The sequence below is a fragment of the Rhinoraja longicauda genome, chromosome 13 (assembly GCF_053455715.1).
Source record: "Rhinoraja longicauda isolate Sanriku21f chromosome 13, sRhiLon1.1, whole genome shotgun sequence".
In the NCBI taxonomy this organism is placed as follows: domain Eukaryota; kingdom Metazoa; phylum Chordata; class Chondrichthyes; order Rajiformes; family Arhynchobatidae; genus Rhinoraja; species Rhinoraja longicauda.
The window spans coordinates 30,126,906-30,153,385 of NC_135965.1; the positions used below are offsets into that span (position 1 = coordinate 30,126,906).

At 43.7% G+C, this 26,480-nt stretch overlaps 2 protein-coding genes across 7 annotated transcripts in view; one reads left to right on the plus strand and one right to left on the minus strand.

Moving 5' to 3' along the window:
• The first annotated feature begins 4,130 nt into the window (after positions 1-4,130).
• Positions 4,131-22,199, plus strand: cox18 (cytochrome c oxidase assembly factor COX18). 3 transcript variants are annotated; one of them, XM_078410678.1, is made up of 7 exons: positions 4,131-4,199; positions 8,496-8,955; positions 12,427-12,527; positions 14,947-15,113; positions 16,526-16,644; positions 19,143-19,250; positions 20,207-22,199. In XM_078410678.1, exons 2-7 carry the CDS (start codon positions 8,506-8,508, stop codon positions 20,378-20,380), a joined length of 1,119 nt encoding a protein of 372 aa, XP_078266804.1. In that variant the 5' UTR covers positions 4,131-4,199; positions 8,496-8,505; the 3' UTR covers positions 20,381-22,199. The 3 variants fall into 3 exon arrangements, with proteins under 3 accessions (XP_078266804.1, XP_078266805.1, XP_078266803.1); XM_078410679.1 differs by lacking the exon at positions 4,131-4,199 and adding an exon at positions 4,732-4,750; XM_078410677.1 differs by lacking the exon at positions 4,131-4,199 and adding an exon at positions 6,027-6,230.
• Positions 13,799-26,480, minus strand: part of LOC144599602 (allantoinase, mitochondrial) — a 40,386-nt gene continuing 27,704 nt past the window's right edge. For 3 of the 4 annotated variants that reach the window (XM_078410675.1, XM_078410672.1, XM_078410673.1), the window contains 4 exons: positions 26,339-26,477; positions 25,609-25,781; positions 25,492-25,524; positions 23,982-24,850 (listed from right to left, as the gene is read on the minus strand). In XM_078410675.1, the coding sequence (XP_078266801.1) occupies positions 24,716-24,850; positions 25,492-25,524; positions 25,609-25,781; positions 26,339-26,477 (480 nt within the window). In that variant the 3' untranslated portion in view covers positions 23,982-24,715. Of the gene's footprint in view, positions 15,288-23,981; positions 24,851-25,491; positions 25,525-25,608; positions 25,782-26,338; positions 26,478-26,480 lie in introns of those variants that run through there. The other variant, XM_078410674.1, reaches the window with a different exon arrangement.

A 26,480-nucleotide genomic window follows, 5' to 3' on the forward strand; every position in this document is an offset into this window, starting at 1 on the left:
CTATTCATTGACTACAGCTCTGCCTTTAACATCATTATACCATCCAAGCTCATCACATGTCCTGGTGTCAAGACAACAACCTTTCTCCCAATGTCAAAGGAGATAGTGATTGATTTCTCGAGGTTATTCCCTTAACATGTATCTGTGCACTGTGAATGGCTCAAATGTAATCATGTATTCTCTTTCCGCTGGCTGGTTAGCACACACCAAAAGCTTTTCACTGTATCTTGGTACATGTGACAATAACGAATCTTAACTGAACCGAAGAGCAGAAGTTTCCTCCTTTCCAAATCTATAGTCTTTGAGCTAAACCACCACCAACACGTATTTGAGTCTGAAGAATTCCAGGCACATATGGCTCAATCTCTACCAATATCATCATATCATATCATATATATACAGCCGGAAACAGGCCTTTTCGGCCCACCAAGTCCGTGCCGCTCAGCGATCCCCGTACATTAACACTATCCTACACCCACTAGGGACAATTTTTACATTTACCCAGCCAATTAACCTACATACCTGTACGTCTTTGGAGTGTGGGAGGAAACCGAAGATCTCGGAGAAAACCCACGCAGGTCACGGGGAGAACGTACAAACTCCTTACAGTGCAGCACCCGTAGTCAGGATCGAACCTGAGTCTCCGGCGCTGCATTCGCTGTAAAGCAGCAACTCTACCGCTGCGCTACCGTGCCGCCCAATGTTACTTGCACCTCTGTAACATTGGTGGTCTCTGCCACTACCGCAGTTCATCGTATTGAAGTCCTGATCCATTATTTTGTTACGTTAAGCCAGGCTATTAGAACATAGAAAAATACATGCTTTGACCCACAATGTCTGTGCTGAACATAATGCCATATACCAACCTTGTCTGTTTGTACATGATCCATACCCCTCCGTTCTCTGCGTATCCATGTGCCAAAGTAAAAGCGTCTTAAAGGCCACTATCATATCTATCTCCACCACTACACCGGATTCAAGGCACCCACCCTGTGTGTAAAAAGAAAATAACCCGCACATCTTCTTTAATCTTTGCACCTCTCACCTTAAAGCTATGCCCTTTAGTCTTTGACATTTCTATCCTGTGAAAAAGGTTTGGACTATCTACCCTATCTATGCCTGTTATACAGGTCTCTCCTCAACCACTCATAACTAAAATGCAATCAGATTGATTTCAAGTTTTGATTGGGATATTTTGGGTGTGCGAGTCTCCTGCAACCTTGACCCAATTCTCCACAGTTAGGGGAGGCTGCATTTAGAGTATTGTGTTAAGTTTTGATCACCATGTTATAGGGAGGGGGGGAGGGGGGGGAGGGGGGGGAGGGGGGAAGGGGGGGAGTGGGGAAGAGGGGGAAGGAGGGGGGGGGGAGGGATGGAGGGGGGAGGGAGGGAGGGAGGGGGGAGGGAGGGGAGGGGGGAGGAGAGGGTGCTGCACCAATGCAGGTTTGGGCCCAACGGGTCCACTTGCTCTAGTCTCCCTCTAAACATGTCCTATCCATGTACCTGTCAAAATATTTCCTAAAAGTTGCGATAGTACCTGCCTCAACTATCTCTTCCGGCAGCTTGTTCCATACACCAACCACTCTTTGTGTGAAAAAGTTACCCTCAGGTTTTTATTAAATCTTTCCCCTCTCACTTTAAACCTATGTTATCTGGTTCTCGATTCCCCTACTCTGGGCAAGAGATTGTGTGTGTCTCCCTGATCTATTCCTCTCATGATTTTGCAACACCTCAAATGTCTCTGTATTAAATTCCATCGACCATTCCTCAGCTCACCTGCCCAACTGTTCAAGATCCTGCTGCAATTTTTGACAACCATCTACAATGTCACCCACTTCTGTGTCATCTGCAAACTTGCTAATCATGCCATGTACATCCTCATCCAAATCATTGATAAAGATGAGCTGATATACATGACAATAAAGCTAAACCTACCCTCCCTCGTCAAACTTCCCTCCTTCCCACCCACAATTTCATTGCCCTATCCACATCCCAACCAACCCTCTCCTCCCTTCTCTGCCCTCTACTCTTTTCACCTTCTTTCCTCCACCTCTTCACCCCATCTATATCCTTCCCCGTCCTCAAACTTTCCCCCTACCCCCTGATCCTCACTGCCCTGTCCTCCTCATCCATAACTCCCTCATCTGCACCTCGCTCCCCCATCTTTCTCCCTCCCTGCTCTGCCCCAACCCTTCTCCCCTTACGGTTTTCTCCTTCAAAACCTCCCCCCCTCTCTTCCTCATCCTCCCCCCTCAACCTACCTGCCTCTCTTCTTTCACTTCCAACTTCCTCTCACCCTCAACTCCACTTCCCACCCTCCACCTGAACACCATCACCCTCCCTCTGTCCCACCTCAGCTCCTTTAGCCCCACATCCTTTCTTTCCCCACCATCCCCTCCTTCATCCTCACCGCTCTGCCCACCACCTTCTCCATTCTCTCTGCTTTCTCCACACCACTTCTCCATTCTCTCTGCTCTCTCCGCACCACCTCCTTCTCCATCCTCCCCACTGTCTCCTTCTCCTCCTCCTCCACCCTACCCACTCTCCCCTCAACCAAAGATACTAGAGGAACAAGATGGACCACTCCGTTGAAATCGCCTATACTGAAGAGGAGCCATTTTAGTAAGCAAAACCCGCCGTTCTGGTTCTGGTTGATTACTGCGCAAACAGCTCATAAGTGGTTATCTTCGCTATGCCTCTCGCAGTGTAATCAGTGTTGTGGGGGTTCAATATGTGTGCTGATACCATTAAAATGCAGAATATATCTCATCTATCAATTCACAGATTTTAGTTATTTTTGTTTGTAATGTTTCTGTAAGTTTCTGCCCACTAAAATGGTGTCATGACATACTACGGTTTTTAGGGTCGAGTGGTCTATCTTGTTCCTCTAGTATCTTTTCCCCCCACCGCCCATCCTTCTTTCTCTCTTCCTCCCCCACCTCCTCCTCCCCCACCTCCTCTTCCCCACCCTCTCTCCCCCTCCTCCCTCTCTCCTCCACCTCATCTCTCCCCACCTCCTCTCTCCCCCTCCTCCTCCTCTCCCCCTCCTCCTCTCTCCCCCCACCTCCTCACTCTCCCCCCCTCCCTCCCCCTCCTCCTCTCCCCCCACCTCCTCCCTCTCCCTCCACCTCCTCCCTCTCCCTCTCCCCCCCTCTCCCCCCTCCCTCTCCCCCCTCCCTCTTCCCCCCCCACCTCCTCCCCCTACCTCTCTCCCCCTCCTCCCTCTCTCCTCCACCTCTCTCCCTCCTCCTCTCTCCCCGGCCTCTCTCCCCCTCCTCCCTCTCTCCCCCTCCCCTCCTCCTCTCCCCCTCCCCCTCCCCCCTCTCCCCCTCCACCCCTCTCCCCACCCCCTCCCCACCCCCTCCTCTCCCCCTCCTCCCCTCTCCCCCTCCTCCCCTCTCCCCCTCCTCCCCTCTCTCCCCTCCTCTCCCCCCTCCTCTCCCCCCTCCTCTCCCCCTCCTCTCCCTCTCTCCCCCCCTCCTCCTCCCCATCTCCCCCTCTCCCCCCCTCCTCCCTCCCCCTCCCCTCTCCCCCCTCCCCCTCTCCCCCTCTCCCCCCTCCTCTCCCCATCCTCCTCCTCTCCCCTCCTCCTCCTCTCCCCCTCCTCCTCCTCTCCCCCCTCCTCCTCTCCCCCCTCCCCCTCCCCCTCCCTCTCTCTCTCCCCTCTCTCCCTCCTCCTCTCTCCCTCCTCCCTCCCCCTCCCCTCTCCCCCTCTCCCCCTCTCCCCCCTCCCCCTCTCCCCCCCTCCCCCCTCCCCCCTCCCCCCTCTCCCCCCTCCTCTCCCCATCCTCCTCTCCCCATCCTCCTCCTCTCCTCTCCCCTCCTCCTCCTCTCCCCCCTCCCCCTCCCCCTCCCCCTCCCTCTCTCTCTCCCCTCTCTCCCTCCTCCCCTCCCCCTCCTCTCCTCCTCCCCCCTCTCCCCCTCTCCCCCCCCTCCCCCCCCCCCTCCTCCCCTCTCCTCCTCTCCCCTCCTCTCCTCTCCTCCTCTCCCCTCCTCTCCTCTCCTCCTCTCCCCTTCTCCTTCCTCTCCTCCCCCTCCCCCCTCCTCCCCCTCCTCTCCTCTCCTCCTCTCCCCTCCTCTCCTCTCCTCCTCTCCCCTCCTCTCCTTCCTCTCCTCCCCCTCCCCCCCCCCTCCGGCCTGACAGGAGGCGGGGCAGTGACGCAGCCACGTCGGGGCGGGCCGAGTGCGGGAGCCGGGAGGTCAGTGAGACGGCAGCGAGCAGTATCGGTGGTGAAGTTGGGACCGGGGTCCAAGCATTGCAGGGCCACTACCACCCCCCCCCATGAATGGTCGGGTGGGGAGGTCGCCACCGTGGCTGCGAGGCGCCGGCCGCGTCAGGCTAGGCTAGGCTAGGCTAGGCTAGGCCAGGCCAGGCCCCAGGCGGCGGTTCCCCAGGGCCAGGCTCCTGGGCCTGGCGATGCTTCCTCTCCCTCACCCCAACTCCTGTGTAAAATGAATGGGATGAACCCGCCGGCCAGCCTTTCAGCTCAAATATCCGAGGAACGTGCAGGGCAACCGGGTGCTGCTTTGTTTCCTGAATACATTAAACACAACAAAAGCTCACTGGAACATTTTCTCAATTCATTTTAATCAGGGATGTCCTTTCCACAACTTGTCTCCATTTTACTATCTGTGTAGTGGTGGAAGTTTGGGGAAATCTGTATGCACAGCCTTTTATAAAGTCTTTAAAACTGAAAACACTCAGCGGGTCAGGAAGCATCTGTGGAAAGGGAAGTAGTCAATGATTCAGGTTTGAGATTCTTGCTGATCTTTGCTCCCCTCACACAGAATTCCTAATTCACCTGGCCATGTACCACCCTCGTCACCTTTACTCTATTTCTTTTGCCATAAATGCTGCCAGAGCCACTGAATGTTTGCAGTGATTTTATGTCTGATCACCAGGATCTGCAGTTTTTATTTTAATTGAAGAACCTGTTCTTGTGCTGTACTGTTATACTATATTTTTCTAATCAGCATTTCAAGAAGGTTTTACTGTCATATGTCCCAGATAGAACAATGAAATTCTTACTTGCAGCATTATAACAGAATATGTAAACATAGTACACTGTAAACAAAATAATAAATGGGAAAAAAGTTCAGTGTGTGTATATATACACACACACACAATAATAGTGCAATAATAGCAATATTAGTCTGTAGTTCAGAGCTTATTTGAGGTTGAAGTGTTTAATGCCTCATGGCTGTAGGGAAGAAGCTGTTCCTGAACCTGGATGTTACAGTGTACCTTTCCGATGGCAGGGGCGAAATGAGTGTGTGGCCAAGGTGCTGTGGGTCTCTGATGATGCTGGCTGCCTTTTTGAGGCAGCGACTCTGGTAAATCCCTTCGATGGAAGGGAGGTCAGATCCCGTGATTGGGCAGTGTTCACAACTTTTTGCAGTCTTCTTCGCTCCTGGGCATTCAAGTTGCCGAACTAGGCCGTATTGCAACCAGTCAATATGCTCTCCACTACACCTGTAAAAGTTCAAGCGAATCCTCTCAGACATACCGAGTCTCTGTAATCTTCTCAGGAAGTAGAGGGGTTGATGTGTTTTCTTTATAATTGCATCAGTGTGCTGGGTCCAGGAAAGATCTTCAGAATTATGCAGGCCCAGGAATTTGAAGCTTTTGACCCTCTCCACCATTGTCCCGTCGATATTTGGACTCTTCCAAAGTCCACAATTAGTTTCCTAGTCTTACAGACATTGAGAGCCAAGTTGTTGTGCTGGGATCATTTGGTCAGTCTATACTCACTTCTATCTCACTTCTATACTCTGACTCATCACCATCGGTAATTTGTCCAACAACGGTGGTGTCGTCAGCGAACTTGAGGATGGACTGTGTGCATGGACATTCGTGCTATGTCCGGCTATACAGTCATGAGTGTAGAGCAGGGGTCTGAGCACACAACCTTGAGGTGCTCCCGTACTGATTGTTATTGAGGAAGAAGTGTTAGAAGAAGCATTTGCAACTATTCTTCTTAAGTCCTTTGCTCCTCTAGGGAGCATAGGCCATTGACAAATGTCCTCCACCTCACTCGGTTGTTGGCAGTTCTTTCGAGATCTCCTCAGTTGAGCCCACTCCCAGACATTTCTGCTTGGACATCTCCAGCTGTTCCTGAGGCAACCTCTTTTCCTTTTTCCTTGGGGGTTCCATTTCAGGGCTTGTCGGGTGATTGTGGCATGTTTTCTGAGGGTGTGTCCAATCCAACTCCATTTTCTCCTTCGAATTTGTAAGTCAATAGGATCCTGGCTTGTTCTTTTCCACAGGTCCACATTGCTTATTTTGTCTCTCCTCCAGATGTTTAGTATTCTCCTGAGACAGGTGTTAATGAATGTTTGCAGCCTGTTTGTTGTGTGTTTTGTTGTTTTCCATGTCTCTGATCCATACAGCATTACCTGCTTCACGTTTGAATTAAAGATGCGTATTTTGGTGTTGATTGAGATGTATTTTGAGCTCCAGATCTTCCTGAGCATGTTAAACACCACCCTAGCCTTATTGATTCTGTTTTTTATGTCTGCATCTGCCCGTCCGGTGGTGTCCACAACACTGCCTAGGTATGTAAATGGTCTGCATTGTCGCAAGCTTCCAGTGGAAGCTGCAAATAGACACTTGGATGAAAAGTGATCAAGATCCAGCAGATATGTCTTCTGTGACAGGATGTAAATCTTTGCAAATGATCTTGATCTATTCACCAACAAGTTGAGAAGATGCAGAAGAAGGCACCTTTAAGACCACAGGTGCAAGTCACCTACTGTTCCCAAAAAAGCTACACTTCTGAATAGTGAAATTTTGGCTGTACATGTGTTTTTCTTACAAAATGCCTGTTCATTTGATGGGAATTAATGTGCAGCATTCCTGTGGAATTTGCTATGGTTGAGAGAAATCAGAGAGATTTGGCATGATGATAAAAGGAATAGAAATGATATGTTCAAAGGTGGAGGAAATAGAGAGGAATGAGGTTGTTGTGAAGCATCAGCACTATTCTAGATCTGTTGGTCTGCATGGCCTATTTCTGTGCTGTAAATTATTCAAGATTATAAAAAATGTCTTTAATGTTTCTAAAGAATGTTATCTGAAGTAAATCTAATTTGGTTTGAATTAATCTGAACTCAGTATTTATGTCTCAGAGTGGAATCTCTGAGATTGACCACTCTTTGAAATACTGCAGATTAGTTAAAAATGTGCACTAGCTTGATGCAGGTATTTTCTTGAGCCATGTGCCTTGTGAGTCATGTAACTAAAGCGAATAGGTTCCGAAATGACTATTCCTATCCAATAGGGTGCAGCTACCCAGGAGCAAAAAAGACTGCAAAAAGTTGTGAACACTGCCCATGCTATCACCGGCTCTGATCTCCCCACCATCGAAGGGATTTACCAGAGTCGCTGCCTCAAAACGGCAGCCAGCATCATCAGAGACCCACACCACCCTGGCCACACACTTATTTCACTCCTGCCATCGGGAAGAAGGTACACGAGCCTGAAAACTGTAACATCTAGGTTCAGGAACAGCTTCTTCCCGACAGCCATCAGGCTATTAAACACTACTACCTTAAATAAGCTCTGAACTACAATAGACTATTATTGTTATTATTGCACTATTATTGTTTGTTTTTTGTGTGTACGTATGTGTGCGTGTATGTGGTAGACACAAAATGCTGGAGTAACTTAGAGGGACAGGCAGAATCTCTGGAGAGAAGGAATGAGTGACGAGACCCTTCGACCCGAAACGTCACCCATTCTTTCTCTCCAGAGATGAGTTACTTCAGCATTTTGTGTCTATCGTCGATTTAAACCAGCACGCGCAGTTCTTTCCAACACATCCTATATCTATGTGTGTACTTGTGAGTATGTGTATACTGTATATACACAGAACTTTTTTTTCCTCTCGTTTATTATATTGTTTACAGTGTACTACTCGACCAAGTGGACCTGTTGGACCCAAACCTCTCCTGCATTGGTGCAACACCTTCTCCTCCCCCCCTCCTCTCCCCTCCCCCCCTCCTCTCCCCTCCCCCCCTCCTCTCCCCTCCCCCCCTCCTCTCCCCTCCCCCCCTCCTCTCCCCTCCCCCCCTCCTCTCCCCTCCTCTCCCCTCCCCCCCCTCCCCCGTCCCCTTCCCTCCCCCTTCCCCATCCTCCACTCCTCCTCCTCCTCCCTCCACTCCTTCCCTCCCCCACTCCGTCCCTCCCTCCAACCCCCTCCCACCCTCCCTCCCTGGGAAATGGATTTAAACTTAAAAATGACTTTAAAAATATAACACCGATTTCAATGAAACTTCTTCCATTAGCACCAAAGGGACGACGGTGAGGAAGGTGGGCCTAAAATTGTCGCGCTATCGTGTACCGTTTTGGCTGTAGTTCAGGAACAAAGAAACAAACAAACGCGAGTTTTAGTATATGGATGTTTACATATTCTGTTGTGCTGCAGCAAGTACGAATTTCATTGTTCTATCTGGGACATATGATAATAAAATACTCTTGACTCTTGTTTTCTTAGATTTCCCAAAATGCTGTGCTGTCCGGCATCAAAATTGATGATGATGTTCGCATGGTCGCCCAGTAGATTATGTATGGTGAAACGGTGCTCATGGCAACGAGTGCAAGAACTATCCTGTTTGGTTGCACATCAAAAAGACAGATGGTCAAACAGCAATAGACAAATGCTCACTTTTCCTCTGAGTGAGGGAATTGGAATCTATGGACATCCCTCAATTTGTCACACAAGGATGCTGTCATTGGCTTCATGCTTGTCTGCTGCAGCGGTTTCAGCTCCTCGCTTTGGCTGGTATGAGAATGTTTCTGACTCGATGCCTGTTCACTTGATGGAGAACGTATTGACTAATGTGCAGCAAACCACAGGACTGCCATGGTGGGCAAGCATAATTTGCACAACAGTGTTGTTACGAGCAACTGTGACCCTCCCACTTGCTGTTTATCAAACGCACATTATTGCCAAGGTAAGTGAAAACTTAATCCTGCATTAGTTGGACATAATAATCAGTTAGTTCTTCATATTTTGAATGAATATTCGTCACATTTGACTTGTGGTTATTGCACTTACAAGTGGGCCACTGGAAACATTATGAAATGTATCAGTAACCAGCGTGTTAAGATAAGTGGAGACATTGGTGTAGATCAGCAAGCCTCTAGTAAAAAAAAAAGCTAGTTTTATTTCCTTGCATCCCATCTCTAAATTAAGTAATTGGTATCAGGATGTAATTCACCAGAGTAACCATTCTTCATAAGTTCCAGTATCATGGTTATGGTCACCAGATGTTTGCATGCACATTATTATTCATTTTGATCAACAAGCATTGAAATATCATGCGAAATACAGGGCTTGGTTGTTTATATAGGTTGGCTCAACCAAAATTCCACTATCCACATATTATCGCAAATATTTGGGCAATGCAGAGTTATACACCACCTAACCAGGCCCTTTGGCACAACTCATTAATGCCCACCAAAATGCTCACCTGAGTTAGTCCCAGTTACCTTTTTTTGGTCCACATCCGTCTAAACCTTTCCTATCCGCATACAGTACCCATCGAAATTACTTCCAAAATGTTATAATTGTATCCACTTCTGCTTTCTTTGGCAGCATTCTAGTTACCAACTACCCTCGGTGTAAAAAAAAACATGCCTCTCAGATTCTCTTAAAATCTTTTCACTCTCAGCTTAAACCTATGGTGTCTAGTTTTAGACTCCCCAACTCAGAGGGGAAAACGACTGAACATTCCTTATCTATACTCCGCATGATTTCATAAACTTCTGTAAAGTCACCTTTAATCCTTTGCTACAGAGAAAACACTTATGCTACACATCTCATCTTTATCACAAGCTTCCACCAATCCCTATCACGTCCTTGTGAATCTTTTCTGCACCCTTCTGACCTTAATCATATACTTCCTCTCGTATGGTGATCAAAATTTCATACTTTAATACTCTGTAAGAGCAACAACCCAATCCTTGTATTCAATGGAAGATAGACACAAAAAGCTGGAGTAATTCAGTGAGACAGGCAGGATCTCTGGAGAGAAGGAATGGGTGACGTTTTGGATCGGGAGCCTTCAGACTGGTTAGGGATAAGGGAAATGAGAGATATAGACAATGATGTAGAGAGATAAAGAACATGAATGAAAGATATGCAAAAAAGTAACGATGATAAAGGAAGCAGTCCATTGTTAGCTGTTTGTTGGGTGAAAATGAGAAGCTAGTGCGACTTGGGTGGGGAAGGGATAGCGAGAGAGGTAATGGTGGGGCTACCTGAAGTGAGAGAAATCATACTCATACCACTGGACTGTAAGCTGCCCAAGCAAAATATGAGATGTTGTTCCCCCAATTTGCATTTAGCCTCACTCTGACAATGGAGGAGACCTAGGACAGAAAGGTCTGTGTGGGAATGGGAAGGAGAATTAAAGTGTTTAGCAACCGGGAGATCAAGTAGGTTCAGGCGGACTGAGCGAAGATGTTCAGCGAAACGATCGCCCAGTCTACATTTCGTCTCGCCGATGCATAAGAGTCCACATGTTGAATAACCGATACAATAGATGAGGTTGGAAGAGGTACAAGTGAACGTCTGACTAACTGAAAAGACTGGCGAAAATTGCAGAGGATTATGCGATGTTATCAATGGCTGATAGGGTGAAAGATAAGGACTAGGAGGACTCTGTCTCTGTTGTGACTAGGAGGAGAGGGAGCAAGAGTGGAGCTGCGGGGTACCAAGGAGATACGAGTGAGGGCCTCATCTATGATGGGAGAGGGGAACCCCCGTTCCCTAAAGAATGAGAACATCTCGGATGACCTGGTATGGAATACCTCATTTTGGGCGCAGATGAGGCGTAGATGGAGGAATTGGGAGTAGGGGATAGTCTTTGCAGGAAGCAGGGTGGGAAGAAGTATAGTCGAGATAGTTGTGTGAGTCAGTGGGTTTGTAATAGACGTCAGTCGATATTTGCCCTAGTTCTCTGGTTCCCTTTTTAAAAGTCCAAAAACTTTCAATTAAATGTTTTCACTCTCTTATTTTAAACCAGCAGTTAATAATTTTTGTCAATGATCTTTCTCCTGGGCTGTATCAACCCAGAGTACTGGGGCACCTACAGTGCACCTTCCAACATGGAAATCCGTTCCGACCGAATTCCTACAGACTCTGTTCCCCTGACTTTGCCCTTGTGTGCCATTGTGCTCCCTTTCTCCTACTACCAGGAGCTGGGCCTCTAGCTACCTTGCTCCCTCAATCAGGAACTCTTTTACAAAGCTCTTTCCATTTGACTTCTAACCTACAGTCAGTATTAAATATTGGTGTACAGGCTGTTCACAGGGGAAGAATATCAAGGGATAGTGCTGATTATCTATGTGGTAGCTGACTCAAATATGGTGGATTTATATATGGCATTAGAAAGAAGAAGATAAAATGGAGATAACCAACCTTGTTTGTAAAGGAACTGATGTGGCAGAGATGGATGAGAAACTGTTGGTGAAGATGTGGCTGTCATGAATTTGTTTAGTTTAGAGATGCAGCGTGGAAACAGGTCCTTTGTCCACCGAGTCCACGCCGACCAACAATCACCCATTCGCTTCTTTCCTGTCCATCATCCATGTTTCAAATGTTGACATCACTGTCATCGTCCGTCCTGAAAAGGGCGCCAGCTTCCAGCGACAATCAGACTGAGCCATCTCTTGTTACAATAGATGATGGTGGTACCAGAATTAGCTCAGGACACTTCCAGTTTCCAGCACCGCGATGTGGACACTTCTGCTATGGGGCCATCCATTCGTTAGTTCTGTCCTACTCATTAGGGGCAATTTACAGAAGCCAATTAACCTACAAACGTGCACGTCTTTGGAATGTTGCAGGAAACTAGAGCGCCCAGAGAAAACCCATGCGCTCACAGGGAGAACATACACACTCCGTACGGACAAGCACCCAAAGTCAGGATCGATCCCGGATCTTTTGCGCTGTGAGGTTAAAAACTCTACCTCAGCACCACTGTGCTACCCACAGTCTTGGCACACTTTCTAAAAGATGTTAAATGATGGAGATTAAAAGAGGCATCTGTCCCAGATTCCCATAGCTTCAATGCAAGAAGAGTAGTTGCCATATCCCTATTGATATCCTACATAAAAATGATTATTACAAACAAACTAAAGTTGTTCCACAGCTTTATTGGGAAATAATATATCTGTGTACATGGGGAAATGATACTGAATGGATTACATCCTTAACGGGAATTGAAAATTAAAACAAAAACAGATGCTAGAAAATGTTGGAAACACTCAGCAAGTCAGGCAGCATCTATGGAAAGAGAAATAGTCACAAAGATTAACTTTCTGTTTCTACAGATGTTGCCTGACTTGCTGATTTTTTTCCAGCATTTTCTGTTTTTGAAAGGGAATTAAACATTGTTTTTTCTATTCATATCCATTAGGTTGAAAATCTACAGCCTGAAATTGCAGAGCTAGCCAAGCGATTACGTTATGAAGTGTCCATACGTGCAAAGCAAGTTGGGTGGTCAGAAAATGTGGCTCGGTATGTATCTTTTCTTCTCCTCCAAGAAAGTGAGAATTGATGTTGCTGCAGCAGATTGGGTTTGTTTAAAAAACGGGTGCATAATTGCTCAGAGAGTGGTGGAATGCAGGGATTCAGTATGAAGGGGAAAAATAAAGATATGGAATGTCCTTCTGTTGATGAATCAGATGGAAGAAGCATTGAAAGCACAGTGAAACATAATCTGGAATCCTTGGGACTCTGGTAATGCTGGACTACTAGATTTTCTAGAGCATTGGATATTATTTCTATAAATATCCAAACACACTTCTATTTCACTTTTTTTCTAACATATACTGTCGCATAATATATTTTCCAGTGAACATTTCAGTGTGGAGAATGGTCCCGACCCGAAATGTCTGTCCGCTTCTTTCACAGAAGGGGCATCTTGGTCGGCATGGATGAGTTGGGCCAAAAGGCCTGTTTCTGTGCTTTATGATTATGACTATCTACGAAATGCACTGCTGTTACTCATCTAGGCTATTTCTTCAGCACTTTTCAAACCTGTGAACCTTTACCATCAAGGGCAGCAGGTGCATGAGAACAACATCAACTGCAGGTTCCCCCACAAGTTGCACACCATCTTGAACTGGAACAAAATCGCTCGTCCTGTATCATTGCAGCATCTTACCTCAAATCCAGGAGTTTCTTCCTCAACAACACCTTGGGAATATCATAACAGGAAGGCAGCTCACTGTCACCTTTTTGACTTGAGATTGGTGATAAATGCTGGTCATGCCAGTGATGCTGAGATCCCGAAAAATAAAAAAGTCAAAGTGTTACCAGTCTGGAAATTTTCAGATCGCAGCACTGCAGTTTGTGCATTTAAATTCAGCTAATAATCTTTTTTTATTCAACAAGTATTGGCAATGAATGCAATGAACCTACCAGTTTACTAATTCCGCTTAGAAAGGGGAATCTGCAAATCGTGAGTTACATATATTTGATTCCAGATCTATAATGATGTATCCATCTGAAACGTCACCCATTCCTTCTATCCAGAGATGCTGCCTGTCCCGCTGAGTTACTTCAGCTTTTTGTGTCTATCTATGATGTATATTATTATGAGTCTGAAGAAGGGTCTCGACCCGAAAACATCAACGATTCTTTTTTCCCAGAGATGCTGTCTGACCTGCTGGGTTACTCCAGCTTTTTGTGTCTATCATCTATAATGATGTAGTTTACTCCTTACACCTGCTTGTGCTCAACTGCTACAAAACAATATAGTAATAAAACAAGATGGTTCATCCGACATCAGTCTTGGGACGTGGCACAGACATATCCATCCCAGTCTACTCTACATTTGGACTGCAGCTGATAACTAACACTGGTGATGATAGTGTGAGAGCTGTTTCACAGGTTAGTTATATAACAGCCTGACAGCCATTTTGGCCCCCTAACTTTAAAAATGCCCCTAACTTTAAAAATGTGGTGCATGGAAATGCCCCAGGGAGGATGGATATGCCAAAGGTGATATCACGGTAGTGTTTGGTTGGAAAGGACTGGCATCTTCAATCCTTTTATTGAGAGTAGACATATGTCACCTCATAACATCAGAAGACTGATTATTACCTACTGCCTCACAATTGATGTTTTATCATTGTAGCATGGAAGGAGACTGTTGTTCACAGGTCAACGATGGCTTTCTACAAGAACAATCAATTTTGTCCCATTCCCGTGCTCTTCCCTCAAATCCTAAATTGTTTCCCTTTGTCAGACAGCTTTTAGTTATCTTTTGAAAGTTACAGCCAACTCTGCTTTCACGGCCTTTCAGGCAATGATTTCCCGGGGCTCATTGGTTGATTCCTTTAAAGATAATGGGAATAGGTTTTCAGGATTGGTATATTTAAGGTTAATTCCCAACAATACGAGGGATAAAGCCAAAAGGACACGACCTGCCGTAATTTACCTATGAGAGAAGCATTTCCATGAATTATTGCATCAATGATTCTTGTGCGGTTATTGTGGAACTGATCCAGTTTTCATACAGAAGGTACTGTATGTTGTGTTGTGCAACACAACCCTTGCATTAAATAAGGTAGATTCAGAACAGATATGTCGACTCAAAATCTCTTCACCCATGAGGGTCTTTGAGCATCAGCAGTAGCAGAATTTTATGTCGGCACAATCTTTATAATTTCAGGACCTTCTCCACTGTTAAAGGCAACGTGGGGGACCATACCTTTACTATAAATTGTTGAAATGAATGCCAGGAAATCATATGGCCAACATGGTTTGCCATTCACTACAGTCGAGCTTGTGATACAATATCCTCCATTTGCCTTCATTGTAGCATCAGCAAATGAAGCTCAAAACTATATGGAATATGTAGTTTGTAATTCAGATTGATTAGTAAGTTGTCTATTTGTAACATTTTAGCATTTTGTCTCTCGGGACTCAGTTTCCATTTTAGGAAAAATTTGAAAAGGATCATCTCAGAGCTCTACGTGCGTGACAACTGTCATCCTTTCAAAGCAAGTCTTCTCATCTGGGTCCAGCTGCCACTCTGGGTTTTCATCTCCATCGCTTTGAGGAACCTGAGTCTAGCAGCATCTGATTCCTCAGCAGGTACTTGGCTTCATTAGCACTTTAGATGTAGTACACACGCTATGTCCTCCAAGGCCTCCAAGAGCTCTCAGTTGCTAACCATTTTAACTCTTCCCATGCCAACCTTTCTGACCTTTGCCGCCTCCAAAGACAGAGTGAGGCGATATCCAAACTGGAACAACAATACCTTGCATTCTGTTTGGGAAGTTTACAACTCAATGGTTTAAACATTAAATTCTTCAATTTCAAGTAATACCCACATACCACAGTCAGAAGCTTTTTTCCAAATTAGAAAAATCAAATACTCAAGGGCATAGCTTTATGGCGAGAGGGCTAAAGTTTAAAGGAGATGTTTGGGACAAGTATTTTACACAGAGGGAGGTGAATGCTTTGAATACACGGCTGCGGGGTGGTGGTTGAGGTAGATACGATAGTATCATGTAAAGGACTTTTGGATAGGCAGGAAATGGAGGGATATGGATTATGCGCAGCTAGAGAAAAGTTGGTTTTGGTAACATGTTCGGCACAGGCTTTGGAGGCTGAAGGGTCTGTTTTTGTGATGTACTGTTCTATGTTCTATTCTTTCCTCTTCCACTCCCCATTCTGGTTTGCACATATTTCTCCCGTTGTTTTTCATTATACCAATCACCTTGCTCCTTTCCCTACCTCTGTTTGCTCATGTACAGTCCCTGAATCCCATATTTCCCTTTAATTTACTCTCCTTCCACACCCCCGTCCCCTTCCACCCAGATCTCTTCCTCTGGCTTTACATTCCATGCTTACTCCACCCATCTGTCAATCAATCCCTGCCCATCACCTGTGTCCACCTTTATTTGCTAGCCATGTCCCACCCCGACCTCTCTTTTTCAAGTTTCTCCCCCCTTTTCCATTAGACTGAAGAAGGATCCAGATTAGAAGATAGCAATTATGACTTGTTATTTAAGGGAAAGAAATCAGGGAAGTATAGACCAGTTAGCCTAAAGGAATCAGTAAAGGAAAAATAAACAGAATCTAATATTAAGGAACATAATAATATGGGAGAGTCTACATAACCAATTAAGTGAAACATCTAACAGATATATATTTTTTTGAGGTTGTAAATAATAGAATGGATAAGGGGAAATCAGTAGGTACATTTGTACGTTCAGAAGGGGTTCAATAAGATACCATGTGGATATTAAGTAAAATTGCTGATGTATAATACAGTAGTTTGCTAATTTAATGGTGGGTTGCTGAAAGAAAATATAGAGCAGCCGAGGGAGGGTCTCAAGGGTGGTAGATTCTGCCTGGTTTGATCAGCAATGTTTATGATATCAACAATGATTTTTGGGAGTAATTTGTGGGCATCTTGCAATTGAAACATTGTTATTGCGATTGGTTAAGAAGGCATGGGGAACATGAGATAGCTAATGTTATTCTATTTTATGCTCTAGTATCTGTGGCTCAGAATCTATCAGTGGGCGGTGTCCTTTGGTTTCCTGACCTGACTTTGCCTGATTCTACCTGGATAATGCCTATTTCATTGGGGCTCATTAACCTTTTAATTGTTGAGGTAAGATTATTGTTTAGAAAATGTGTTCATCAGGAAAGAGAATAATTTCAGATATTTGGCTTTCCTTTTAATTTTTTTCTTATTCTTAACACTGGAGTCACACTTAGTCATTAAGCATGTTTGGCGCTCCAAACAAATAAATTATTCTCATTGTCTTTCTTTATAATTGCCATTGATGGAATTCTGACCTGTGTTACCCTTGGCACGAATATTGCTTGATGGAGTAAATAGGAATGAGGGCATGCTTTCGATTCATCCTGTAAGCAATACAGGTTTATTTCAACTCTTTTTGTTTCTGGATTTGGTCACTCACAGACTCACCAGATTTTAAGTGTGGTGTTAATGAAATCTGATGTGCGTGCTTTCATTGTTTCTGAGATATGCAGTAATTTTACACGTGAAACACTGTAAATTGAAAGACGTGAACAAGATCTCCTGAAAATAATAGAAAATATTGGTGTTGTTTCAAAAATTGCAGCCCCTTCAGTAAGCAGTTGCATAATTCATCATTTAAAATGCCTGCACACTTGACTGTCAACAAGGAAATCATTAGATTTTGTTGAAGGTATCACAAAATGCTGGAGTAACTCAGCAGATCAGGCAGCATCTAGGAGAGAGATTTGTATCAGCATCTGCAGTTATTTTCCTACATTAGATTTTGTTGAATAACCTGGTAAAATACCTGGCACCATTTAGCTCATGAGTTGTGCACAAGTGATCCAAATATAAAAATTATGAAGGACTTTGCAAAGTAAATCAAAAAGTGCTATTGATAGACTGAACAGTAACCAGAAATCATTGTATGAGAATTTACCAAGGGTGTGGAGTGGTTGTCTGTTGTGCTACTCCTGGCTGGAATGGAGATGTTCTCTCGTATATCATTTGATGCCTTAAATACTGCAGGTGCTTTGCACTTTCAGTTGGTGCTATGTCACTGTCTTTTAATTTTTGATTCATTGGGATATATTGTGTAGTTCTACCCATAGCTTTGTAGTGGCTCTGAATAGATTGTTCCCCAAAGTGCCCAGATCAATTCCACTTTGTTTTAAAATGGACTATTTGTTGCAAATCCTACTATAAATTCTACCCTGCCTGCAATTCCTTTGCTGGTTGGTGTAGTGCAATTCATAACCTAGAGAGTCACAGTCTGAAAAAGGGTCTACTAGAAATATCTCTCCATAGTTGCTGCCTGGCCTGCTCAGTTCCTCCAGCACTTTTGTTTTGCTCAAGGCTCCAGCATCTGCAGTTTCTTGAGTCTCTCGACAGTCACAATAGCCGCTGAAAAGAAACCTAATAGATAACGTCAGAAAAGCTTGAAAAATATCAGAAAAGCTTAAAAAAAATCAGAAAAGCTTAAAATATCAAATGAAGCTTGAAAAGTATCTGAAAAGCATGTAAAGTATCCGAAGCTTGAAAAATTCCCTACTTATTAACTGTAACCTGTTCTCTCACACATGCTCATTATGTTCCTATAACACCCCCTCACCATTCTCCGACCAGCCATCTATATTGGGGGTACTTTACAGTAATCTTTACAGTACCACACCTGATCATCATATCTTTCAGATTTTCTAAGATATCTTTTTGATCAGACTCCCCCCCCCCCCCACTCCACCCCACAAAGTATTTAACTTCAAGCCTTTACCTGACCTGACCTTGTCTACAACCTACAGTCTTCAAACTAGATGTTTGAGATTGTCACTGCCAAACTGCTTTCAAAGTAATAACCACTCCATGTTGATTGATTACCAAACATGTATTCAGTGTGTGGTGTGTACGTGACACTAACATTTGCTCGCTATTGGCAAACAGTTTTGTGATGACACGAATAAATTAAAAAACAAACATTTATGATCCGTGAGGCGATGACTATTGATCAGATCAATTGCTTGAACTAGAAGAAAATGTGATTTTGTAAAATTCCTTCTCTAGCATCTAGTGGTGCAGTGGAAGAACCCTTTTCTCATCTTTCCATTAGAGATCCAGGGGAATTTGCCATTAACATTGATTTAGCAGTGAAGGAAATTCTGAACTAATTAAACCTGAAAAGTAGCTGCTGTTCAAAGATATCCACTATATAAGAATGATCTCTTCCAACCCAGATACATGAATTGTTTTACCTTAAAATGTTTGGTTTCTTTGATATATTCTGAGGAATTTGATCATTTTGTGAGCTGCGTGTGAATAAATCACTTAAATAACATGTCATGACAAACCAATTTCTCAGAACTTTAGAACCTAATAGTTTCTCTATTCTTTAAGTAACGTTCCCTACACCATAATTAACGCATGACATCAACATTTACTCTGGCAGATGAATATTTCAATTTGCATCATCTACTGCCATAAGATAGTCTTCAGTAAATGGTTGCATTGCTTAGCCCTCTGTAAACTCATACTGATACTTTACTTTGATGAAAAATTGTTTCTGTCAAATTGTTCAAAGACCTTAGCTCATCTGGCTGCTCTGATTCAGACCCTATAATGTTTTTATACAGATCTTTGCTCTCAGGAGAATTGAATTGTCAAAATTTCAGAAATACGTCACGTACATGATCCGTGGATTTTCGGTGCTCATGGTCCCAATTGCTGCAACCGTGCCCTCGGTATGTGCATGCTGCCTTTCTGTTCTAATGATAAGGGAAGTCAGCTATTTTTTCTCATCTTATCTCTAGTTGCTGCTGACTCTGTTTAAACTGATCTCTACATAGGTGATGTCTCTGATGTGACAAGTAACATTCACACCACATCCTCGTAGCTTTTATCAAAGGAGCTTTATCGACTCTTCATTTACTATAATACAGCCAGAACTATCTCACATCCCTTCCCTACACGCTTTACTGCTGCATCAGGTTTCTTCTGTGGCCAGCTACTTTAACCACTGGTAATATTGCAGCTGCAGAACATACGTTCTCCAAGTTCTCCAGTTATGAATGTTAGAAGAAACATCTAAATATTTTTGTGAGAAATAATATTTGGGTTTAAAATTTGATGAGTTGTGCTCAAAACTTTGTAGAAGATTTTCCACCTCCCATGCTATTAAAATTTTCCCTTGTCCATGTTTTACAGCTATAATTCCCTTGTAGTTTACGTCAGGCACTAGTTATACTTAACCCATAAAGTATTACATTTTAATGCACAACTCTGGACAAAGATAGCTAAATGTTAGAACAAGGAGATGATCATGCCAAATGATCAGTAATCGAAACAATCGTTAGGCACTGATGGGAAGCCAACCTGCATTCTATCTGACCTAAGACTAATTATGGTGGCCTACAGCTTTGTGAGATCAGTATTGGCTGCGTTGGCCTGTTAGCTCTACTTTTGTAGTTCTGTAAATGCAGCACTTAAATACCATTTGCTCTTTATTTTCATTGGGAATTCTGTTTAATGGAATCATTCTGCTTCCTTGAATTATTTAAAATGAAGGGAATTGATGGGATTTGAGGTTAACACACTACTTACTCTATGTGCATGCATGCATGGGTGGGGGAGTGGGAAACGAGGAAGGAGGTGGGGTGTTGACTTGGACAAGTGTGCTCATTACCTATCTCTGTTACAGTCAATGGCTCTCTATTGGCTGACATCCAGCTGTGTGGGTCTTGGACAGAATTTGCTGCTGCGTGCTCCCAACCTTCGCACATTGTGCCGGATTCCCAAGATGAAGTCCGATTCAGACACTCCCTTCAGAGACTTATCAGCAGCATTTCTTGCAAAATATTTTCCTCGGAAATAATCAAAGTGAAGATATATGTGGAATGCAATTTGTAATTGAATAGGATGCACCATCTTTTAATGACAATTTTTGGTAAGGTGTGTTAGACATGCTCTGCACTCAGCAGTCATGCATGTATGAGAGAGACCACATCCCATATGCTCTGCTTGTCCCTGAGGGACTGAGATTATTAAAGATGCTTGGTGTTATTTTTCTTCCATATCCATTTTTATTGCTTGTCAAAGAAGGTGCATAGAAACCAAAGGACAAAATGATTGCACATCACTGTTTGTACAAATTGCTCTTGCATCATAAATATGTATTGATGATTACTTGGGGATGTTATTGGGTTTTATTTCCCTATTTGTCTGTGAAGTCTGCGTGTCAGTTATTGCATGCATTCATCTTTCATGTGGCTGATTAGACAGGGTATCTCAGTGTCTGGATTGCTTGTGATGGTGATCCATAATTTACAGATCACAGTTTCCATTTCCTTCTCTTGAAATGTGTCCTGATAACTTCCCCTCAAGTTTGTTTCAGTGGTTGATTTAAGTTTTCACACAGTCAGAATTGCAATCGTCTTGACATTAAGCAGCACTAGACTTTTACCATCACTTCAAATAAATGTCTACAATGTTTTGAATTTGTGGAGTTAATTGGATCGCTCTCTGAAATCATAGGAGCAGCCTTAAACACCACCTGATGTGCCATTTGTGACATGTCTGATTCCATGATTCCATGTCTGACTAGCAGACAGGCCAGGTGAGGCCAAACTTAAGCATCATTGGGATTAGCTTGGTGTAATTAGCCGAGAATGGATTGGCCACCCGAATCTCGTCAGCCTACTCAGGCTAGTCCGCCCAGAAGGGAGAAGGGAGAGTAGCAGGAGAAAGAGGAAGTGAGGAAGAAGGGAGGAAGGGAGAGAAAGTGGGGTGTTTTGCTGCTAGTTGTGTTCCCCGGTCGCAGGTTCGAGAAAGACTAAGCCACTGGGGCAAACCTGAGACCACCAGTGCCACTGTGTGGCCAAGACTGAGCTGCTGAAAGAAAGCCTTAGACAGCCAGTGCCTCTCCTGAGGCCAAGACGAGTGGCCGAGGCAAGCTGAGATGCCAGTGCCTCTTACCTGCTCATAAACAAGAGACTGCCCACAGGCAGAGGCAAAGACTGAGCTGCCAGGATAACGTCTCCACTTGAGGCAAGGGTGAACTGCAGTGAGAACACTGAGATAGCTATGGTCTTATTTGAGACCAGGACTGAGCTGCCGGGACAAGCCCGAGATGGCCATTGTCACCGTACATGCACCCTGACGACGAGAGACAGCACCCCATGTGGACCTGGACTTGCTTGTCACTGTAGATAAAATATATCGTGCAAGTTCATCCAACTGCAAGTGCCGGTGTGGTTACTGGCGAAACCAGTGTCATCCATAATGCCGCACTGGTGGAAAATGTGGGCAAAACTACACTGGCTATTCGCGTGATGGAAGAAATCCAAACGGGAACTCTATAATACATTTTATTTCACTCAAGTTGCAGGATAGTGTAGGTGTCTCAGATGCCATACTGATCCCTTTCACTAGCAAGAGAGGCCAAACCGCAGCAGCATTGGTAACACCTGGGTCCAATTAACTGATGTTGGATTGGCCACCTGAATCTCATCAGCCTACTCCTTATAAAACCCAGGCATGCCATCCAAAGGGGAGAAGGAAGAGTGTGAGGAAACAAGCAGGAGAGAAAAGAGAGAACAAAAGAAGAGTGAAAGAAAGAAATAGAAAGAAAGAAAGGGGAGAGAAAGAATCAGGAAGAGAGAGAAGCAAAAAGAGAGAAAGAAGAAAAAAGAGAGAAAAAAGGAGAAAGGGAGGAAGAGAAAAATGGAGAAAGAGAAAGAAGAATGAGAGAAAGAAGGAGAACGAGCGAAAGAAGGAGAACGAGAAAAAAAGAAAGAAGTGCGATGAAGCGGGGCACCTCTCTGTGTTACCCTGCCTCAGTTTGAGGACGACCGAGCCACAGTGACAAACCTGACACCGCCAGCGTGTGGTGGGCAGGAATGAGCTGCTGGGAAGAAGCCAACACCTCTACTGAGGTTGACTGAGTAGTCGGGGCAAGTACCGCCATTTCCTCTTTCTATAGACAACGAGGGACTGTGCCCACACACTCAGGGTGGCCTGTACCTCAGGGACTGAGGCCTGTACCTCAGGGACATGAGGTAGCACATAAAGTGGTAATAATCTGTTGAGTAGAAGATTTTAAAATTACTTGGGGTTCCAAATTTTCTAGATGCAGGACCAAACTATGTGGCACCTGACTGCAGATTGTGCCACTGATTTATTTAATAGTTTCTCTGCCTGTAAGTGGCATCACTTTGATAATGCGGTTTAAAAGTGGGGTAGATTCAAAAAGCAGCACCAGCCTATTATAAAATCCACAAAATCTTCTGAATTCATAATGCATGGTGCTCAAAATATTTCATTTGTTCTGTTCAGTATCCTTACAATTTCCTCCATGTTATATGTATTCTCTGAGTTTTAGACTGAGGATTTTAAAATATTTCAATGTGCAATGGAAAGTTGAAATGAAGTTTTACAATGAAACCTGTCTGTATAATGAAGTCATCTGTCATCTTTCAGCTGCATTTCATATTCAAAATTCAGCCATGAGCAGGTCTGTTGAAAGCATGTTGTTTTAACAATGCTCAAGATAGCAATTGGCAGGTGTTATTGTCCGAAACCTAAAATGCTCTTACTGTTTAGTAATTCAGGGAAGTAATATTGGAAAGTTGGGGCTCACTTGGTTGTTGATTGGGTCTGGAACTGACTTTGGCTAAAGTTTGATCATGGCTAAAGTCTCCAAGACAGAAGTTGTGATATAAGGCCAATAACTATCATAGGAAAGAGCGGCACTTTGAGGGTTTCTGATGGTGTTTCAGTGGTGGGCTTATTTCTAGATCTGTCCTCTTATGAGCACACTTTCCTATTGCAAGAGCTGGAATTTGCTCCATTAATCTATCAGAGCCAGAGAAGTATCACCTTCTAAAATCAATTTCTTTATGAATTAAATTGTTAAGCTAAACTACTCCCCAACTTCAGGTCAGAGCAAGAATAAAATAGAAAATTGGTAGAATTTCTATCCCCTCCAATAAAAATTAAATTTCCTGTTGTAAACATTGTGCTCTTAGCATCTGGACATCATCGTTCTGTAGATGGCAGCACTAGCATCTGCACACTTTTGTCACTAGATGGTTGCAATAAGAATTGATTTTTATTATGTCACCGCAAAAGAAAATGGTGTGGTTACATAAAAGAGGTAAATGGGTGTCTAATTAATTTTTACCAGTACAATGACTAATGTTTCTATTAAATCAGCCACCTAGTTGAAGACCATGCTTGACGTCCTTTTCAGTTAAACCTGATTAGCAAGTTGTAAAATTTGTTGCCAATTTGCTACACTGGTATGACTATTTCATTTAATTAAGTTCAGTCTGGGACAGTTTGTAGGAAGCAAAAGGAATAATCAAGTTGTGGTTTTGTATTACACCATGACTGCAATTTGTAATGAATATCTGATGCCTGAAAATAATGTACATGTGGCTTGTTGGGTGAGTGTTAATTCACGAAAATCAGACTGATTATTGGCTGGAAAGAAATTTATCCTGTACAGTAATCAAGACCAGAGTGTTCTGCTGGGTTAACTTCAATTGTCTAGATAAATTTTCAAGTTGGTGGCTGCCCTCATCTTCTCAAAATCACTTTGTCTTGTCTTTTTTCATCTGTTTTCTCTTTTGTGAGGTGATGTGGGGTAACCATACATATTTTGGTGCATTGGATGTCATAGTTTTATAACTGGGGCGGACAGTGGCGCAGTGATAGAGTTTGTGCCTTACAGAGCCGGAGACCCGGATTCGATCGTGACTACAGGTGCTGTCTGTATGGTGTTTGTATGTTCTCCCTGTGACCGTGTGGATTTTCTCCAGGTACTTCAGTTTCCTCCCACATTCCAAAGACATACAGGTTTGATGATTAATAGGGTTTGGTAAAAAAAATTGCAAATTGTCCCTGGTGTGTAGGATAATCATAATGTATTGGGCTAATCCCTGGTCAGTGTGGACTCGGTGGGCTGAAGGGACTGTTTCTGCGCTAGAACTCTAAAGTAACTAAAGACTGGTGCAGAGTGCCAGTAGGACTTCACATTGCCACACTTTTACTATTTTCCATGTCATTTGCATTGAATGTAAAGATGTAAACTCTTTTGGGGATCCTGTCCATGCCCATTAATATCAGCAACAATTAGATGCTTCTTTGGAGGAGGGATCCTAACAAATGGAATAGGTTGATCCTCATCCATCTCATTCATCCATCCATCTCATTGAGTAGTATTGGTCAGGATGCATTCTCCAAAAGGTCTGCTGGGAAACTTTCCTTGCATGTAGACTATCTTCCCACGGACAATAGTAGCAAAAACATCTCCATGCAGTTTGTGTCCAAGATAGGGGGTCATCTGAGAGGGAAATAGAATCCACATTACTATTTATTGACAAAAAAGTATTTGAAAAGTTTCTGAAGGGGAGGAATTATTGTACTATCACTTAGCATTCCTTTCAATTCAACACATGAAGTAGACAAGACTGAAATAATTGAAATATATAGAATCAAGTGACCTAACTGGATAGATACTAAGAGGGTGCTAGACTAATGCAGGAGAGGCTTTGGGTCCAAGGCTCACTCTGGCTGCAGCGCTGGTAGCACGGGACAGAGATTATTGTAAGCCTGTGTAAAACATTTTTTAAAGATTGAACTAAAGGCTTGTGTATTAATAAGAGTAATATTCAGTAGTCCGGAATATCTTCCAATCTGGTACCATCAAAACCCTGAGAGTGTTTGATTAATGGAGTTTTGGAGCATTGTGATCTTTACTGGAGCATCTTGATCTTTTTAGGCTGCCATGGCATCATTCCCATGCTGTCACAGCCACATGAGCTCCCTCAGTCATTGCTGTTGATCTATGTGTTTTATGATCAGTTCTGTTTCTCATTGCACCAGGTAATAAAATATAGCTGGGTGGAGTGTACAGTATGAATTAAGGCCATTTTGTACTCCAGCTGGTCGCAGAAGCTAAGTAGATTTGTTTAGAACACTTACTTTGTTTTTATGGTGAATTAAAGTCTCTGTCACCTGCAAGCAATAACAACCATTTACTGAGGATACATTTAAACATAGTAACAATCTCTAGTGAAGGTGATAATGTTTGTGACTTACCTCAAACTCCCTGTCAGGATCCCATATTACAATGTCAGCATCCTTACCAACGACAAGTGAACCCTTCCTGTTCTCCATGCCACATAACCTGGCTGTGTTTCTACACATCAGGTTTACTATGTCCAGTACGGTGAATCCGCGTTGCCGTGCAGAGGTCCAGAACAGTGGAAGTCCTTTTAACAGGGAATTATGTTTAAAAAAGTTAATGCGAGAAATCTTGCACAGCTTTTAAATACTGAGATAGTAAGAAATGCAAGAATTTTAAAGCCCAGCACTATACATGAGTAGTTTACACCTCAGCAGTATGAACATTGACTTCTCTAACTTCAGATAGCCCTTGCTTTCTCTCTCCATCCCCTCCCCCTTCCCAATTCTCCCACTAGTCTTACTGTCTCCGACTACATTCTATCTTTGTCCCGCTCTTCCCCTTACATCAGTCTGAAGAAGGGTCTCGATCCGAAACGTCACCCATTCCTTCTCTCCAGAAATGTTTCCTGACCCGCTGAGTTACTCCAGCATTTTGTGTCTACCTTCGATTTAAACCAGCATCTGTAGTTCTTTCCTACGCACTATACATGCAAATGTGGCAGTCTTAGAACACCATGTATTGATATTTTCTGGAATGGGAATGAGTATGATCTCATCTGTCATAACTTAACACGTTAAATTCTCAATCTGTCGTAAGTACTTTGTGCCACCATTAAATTTCGTAGCTGTAGATCAGACTCACCAAATTGCAGAGAAGAAATCCCTCCCCATGCCATGAGAAAGTTTCCAGTTTTTCGTAGTTTGAGTTCTGCAGTGCATGGAGAATGATCAGACACCACCATATCGATCTTTCCAGCTTTTAATGCAGACCATAGTTTCTCCTA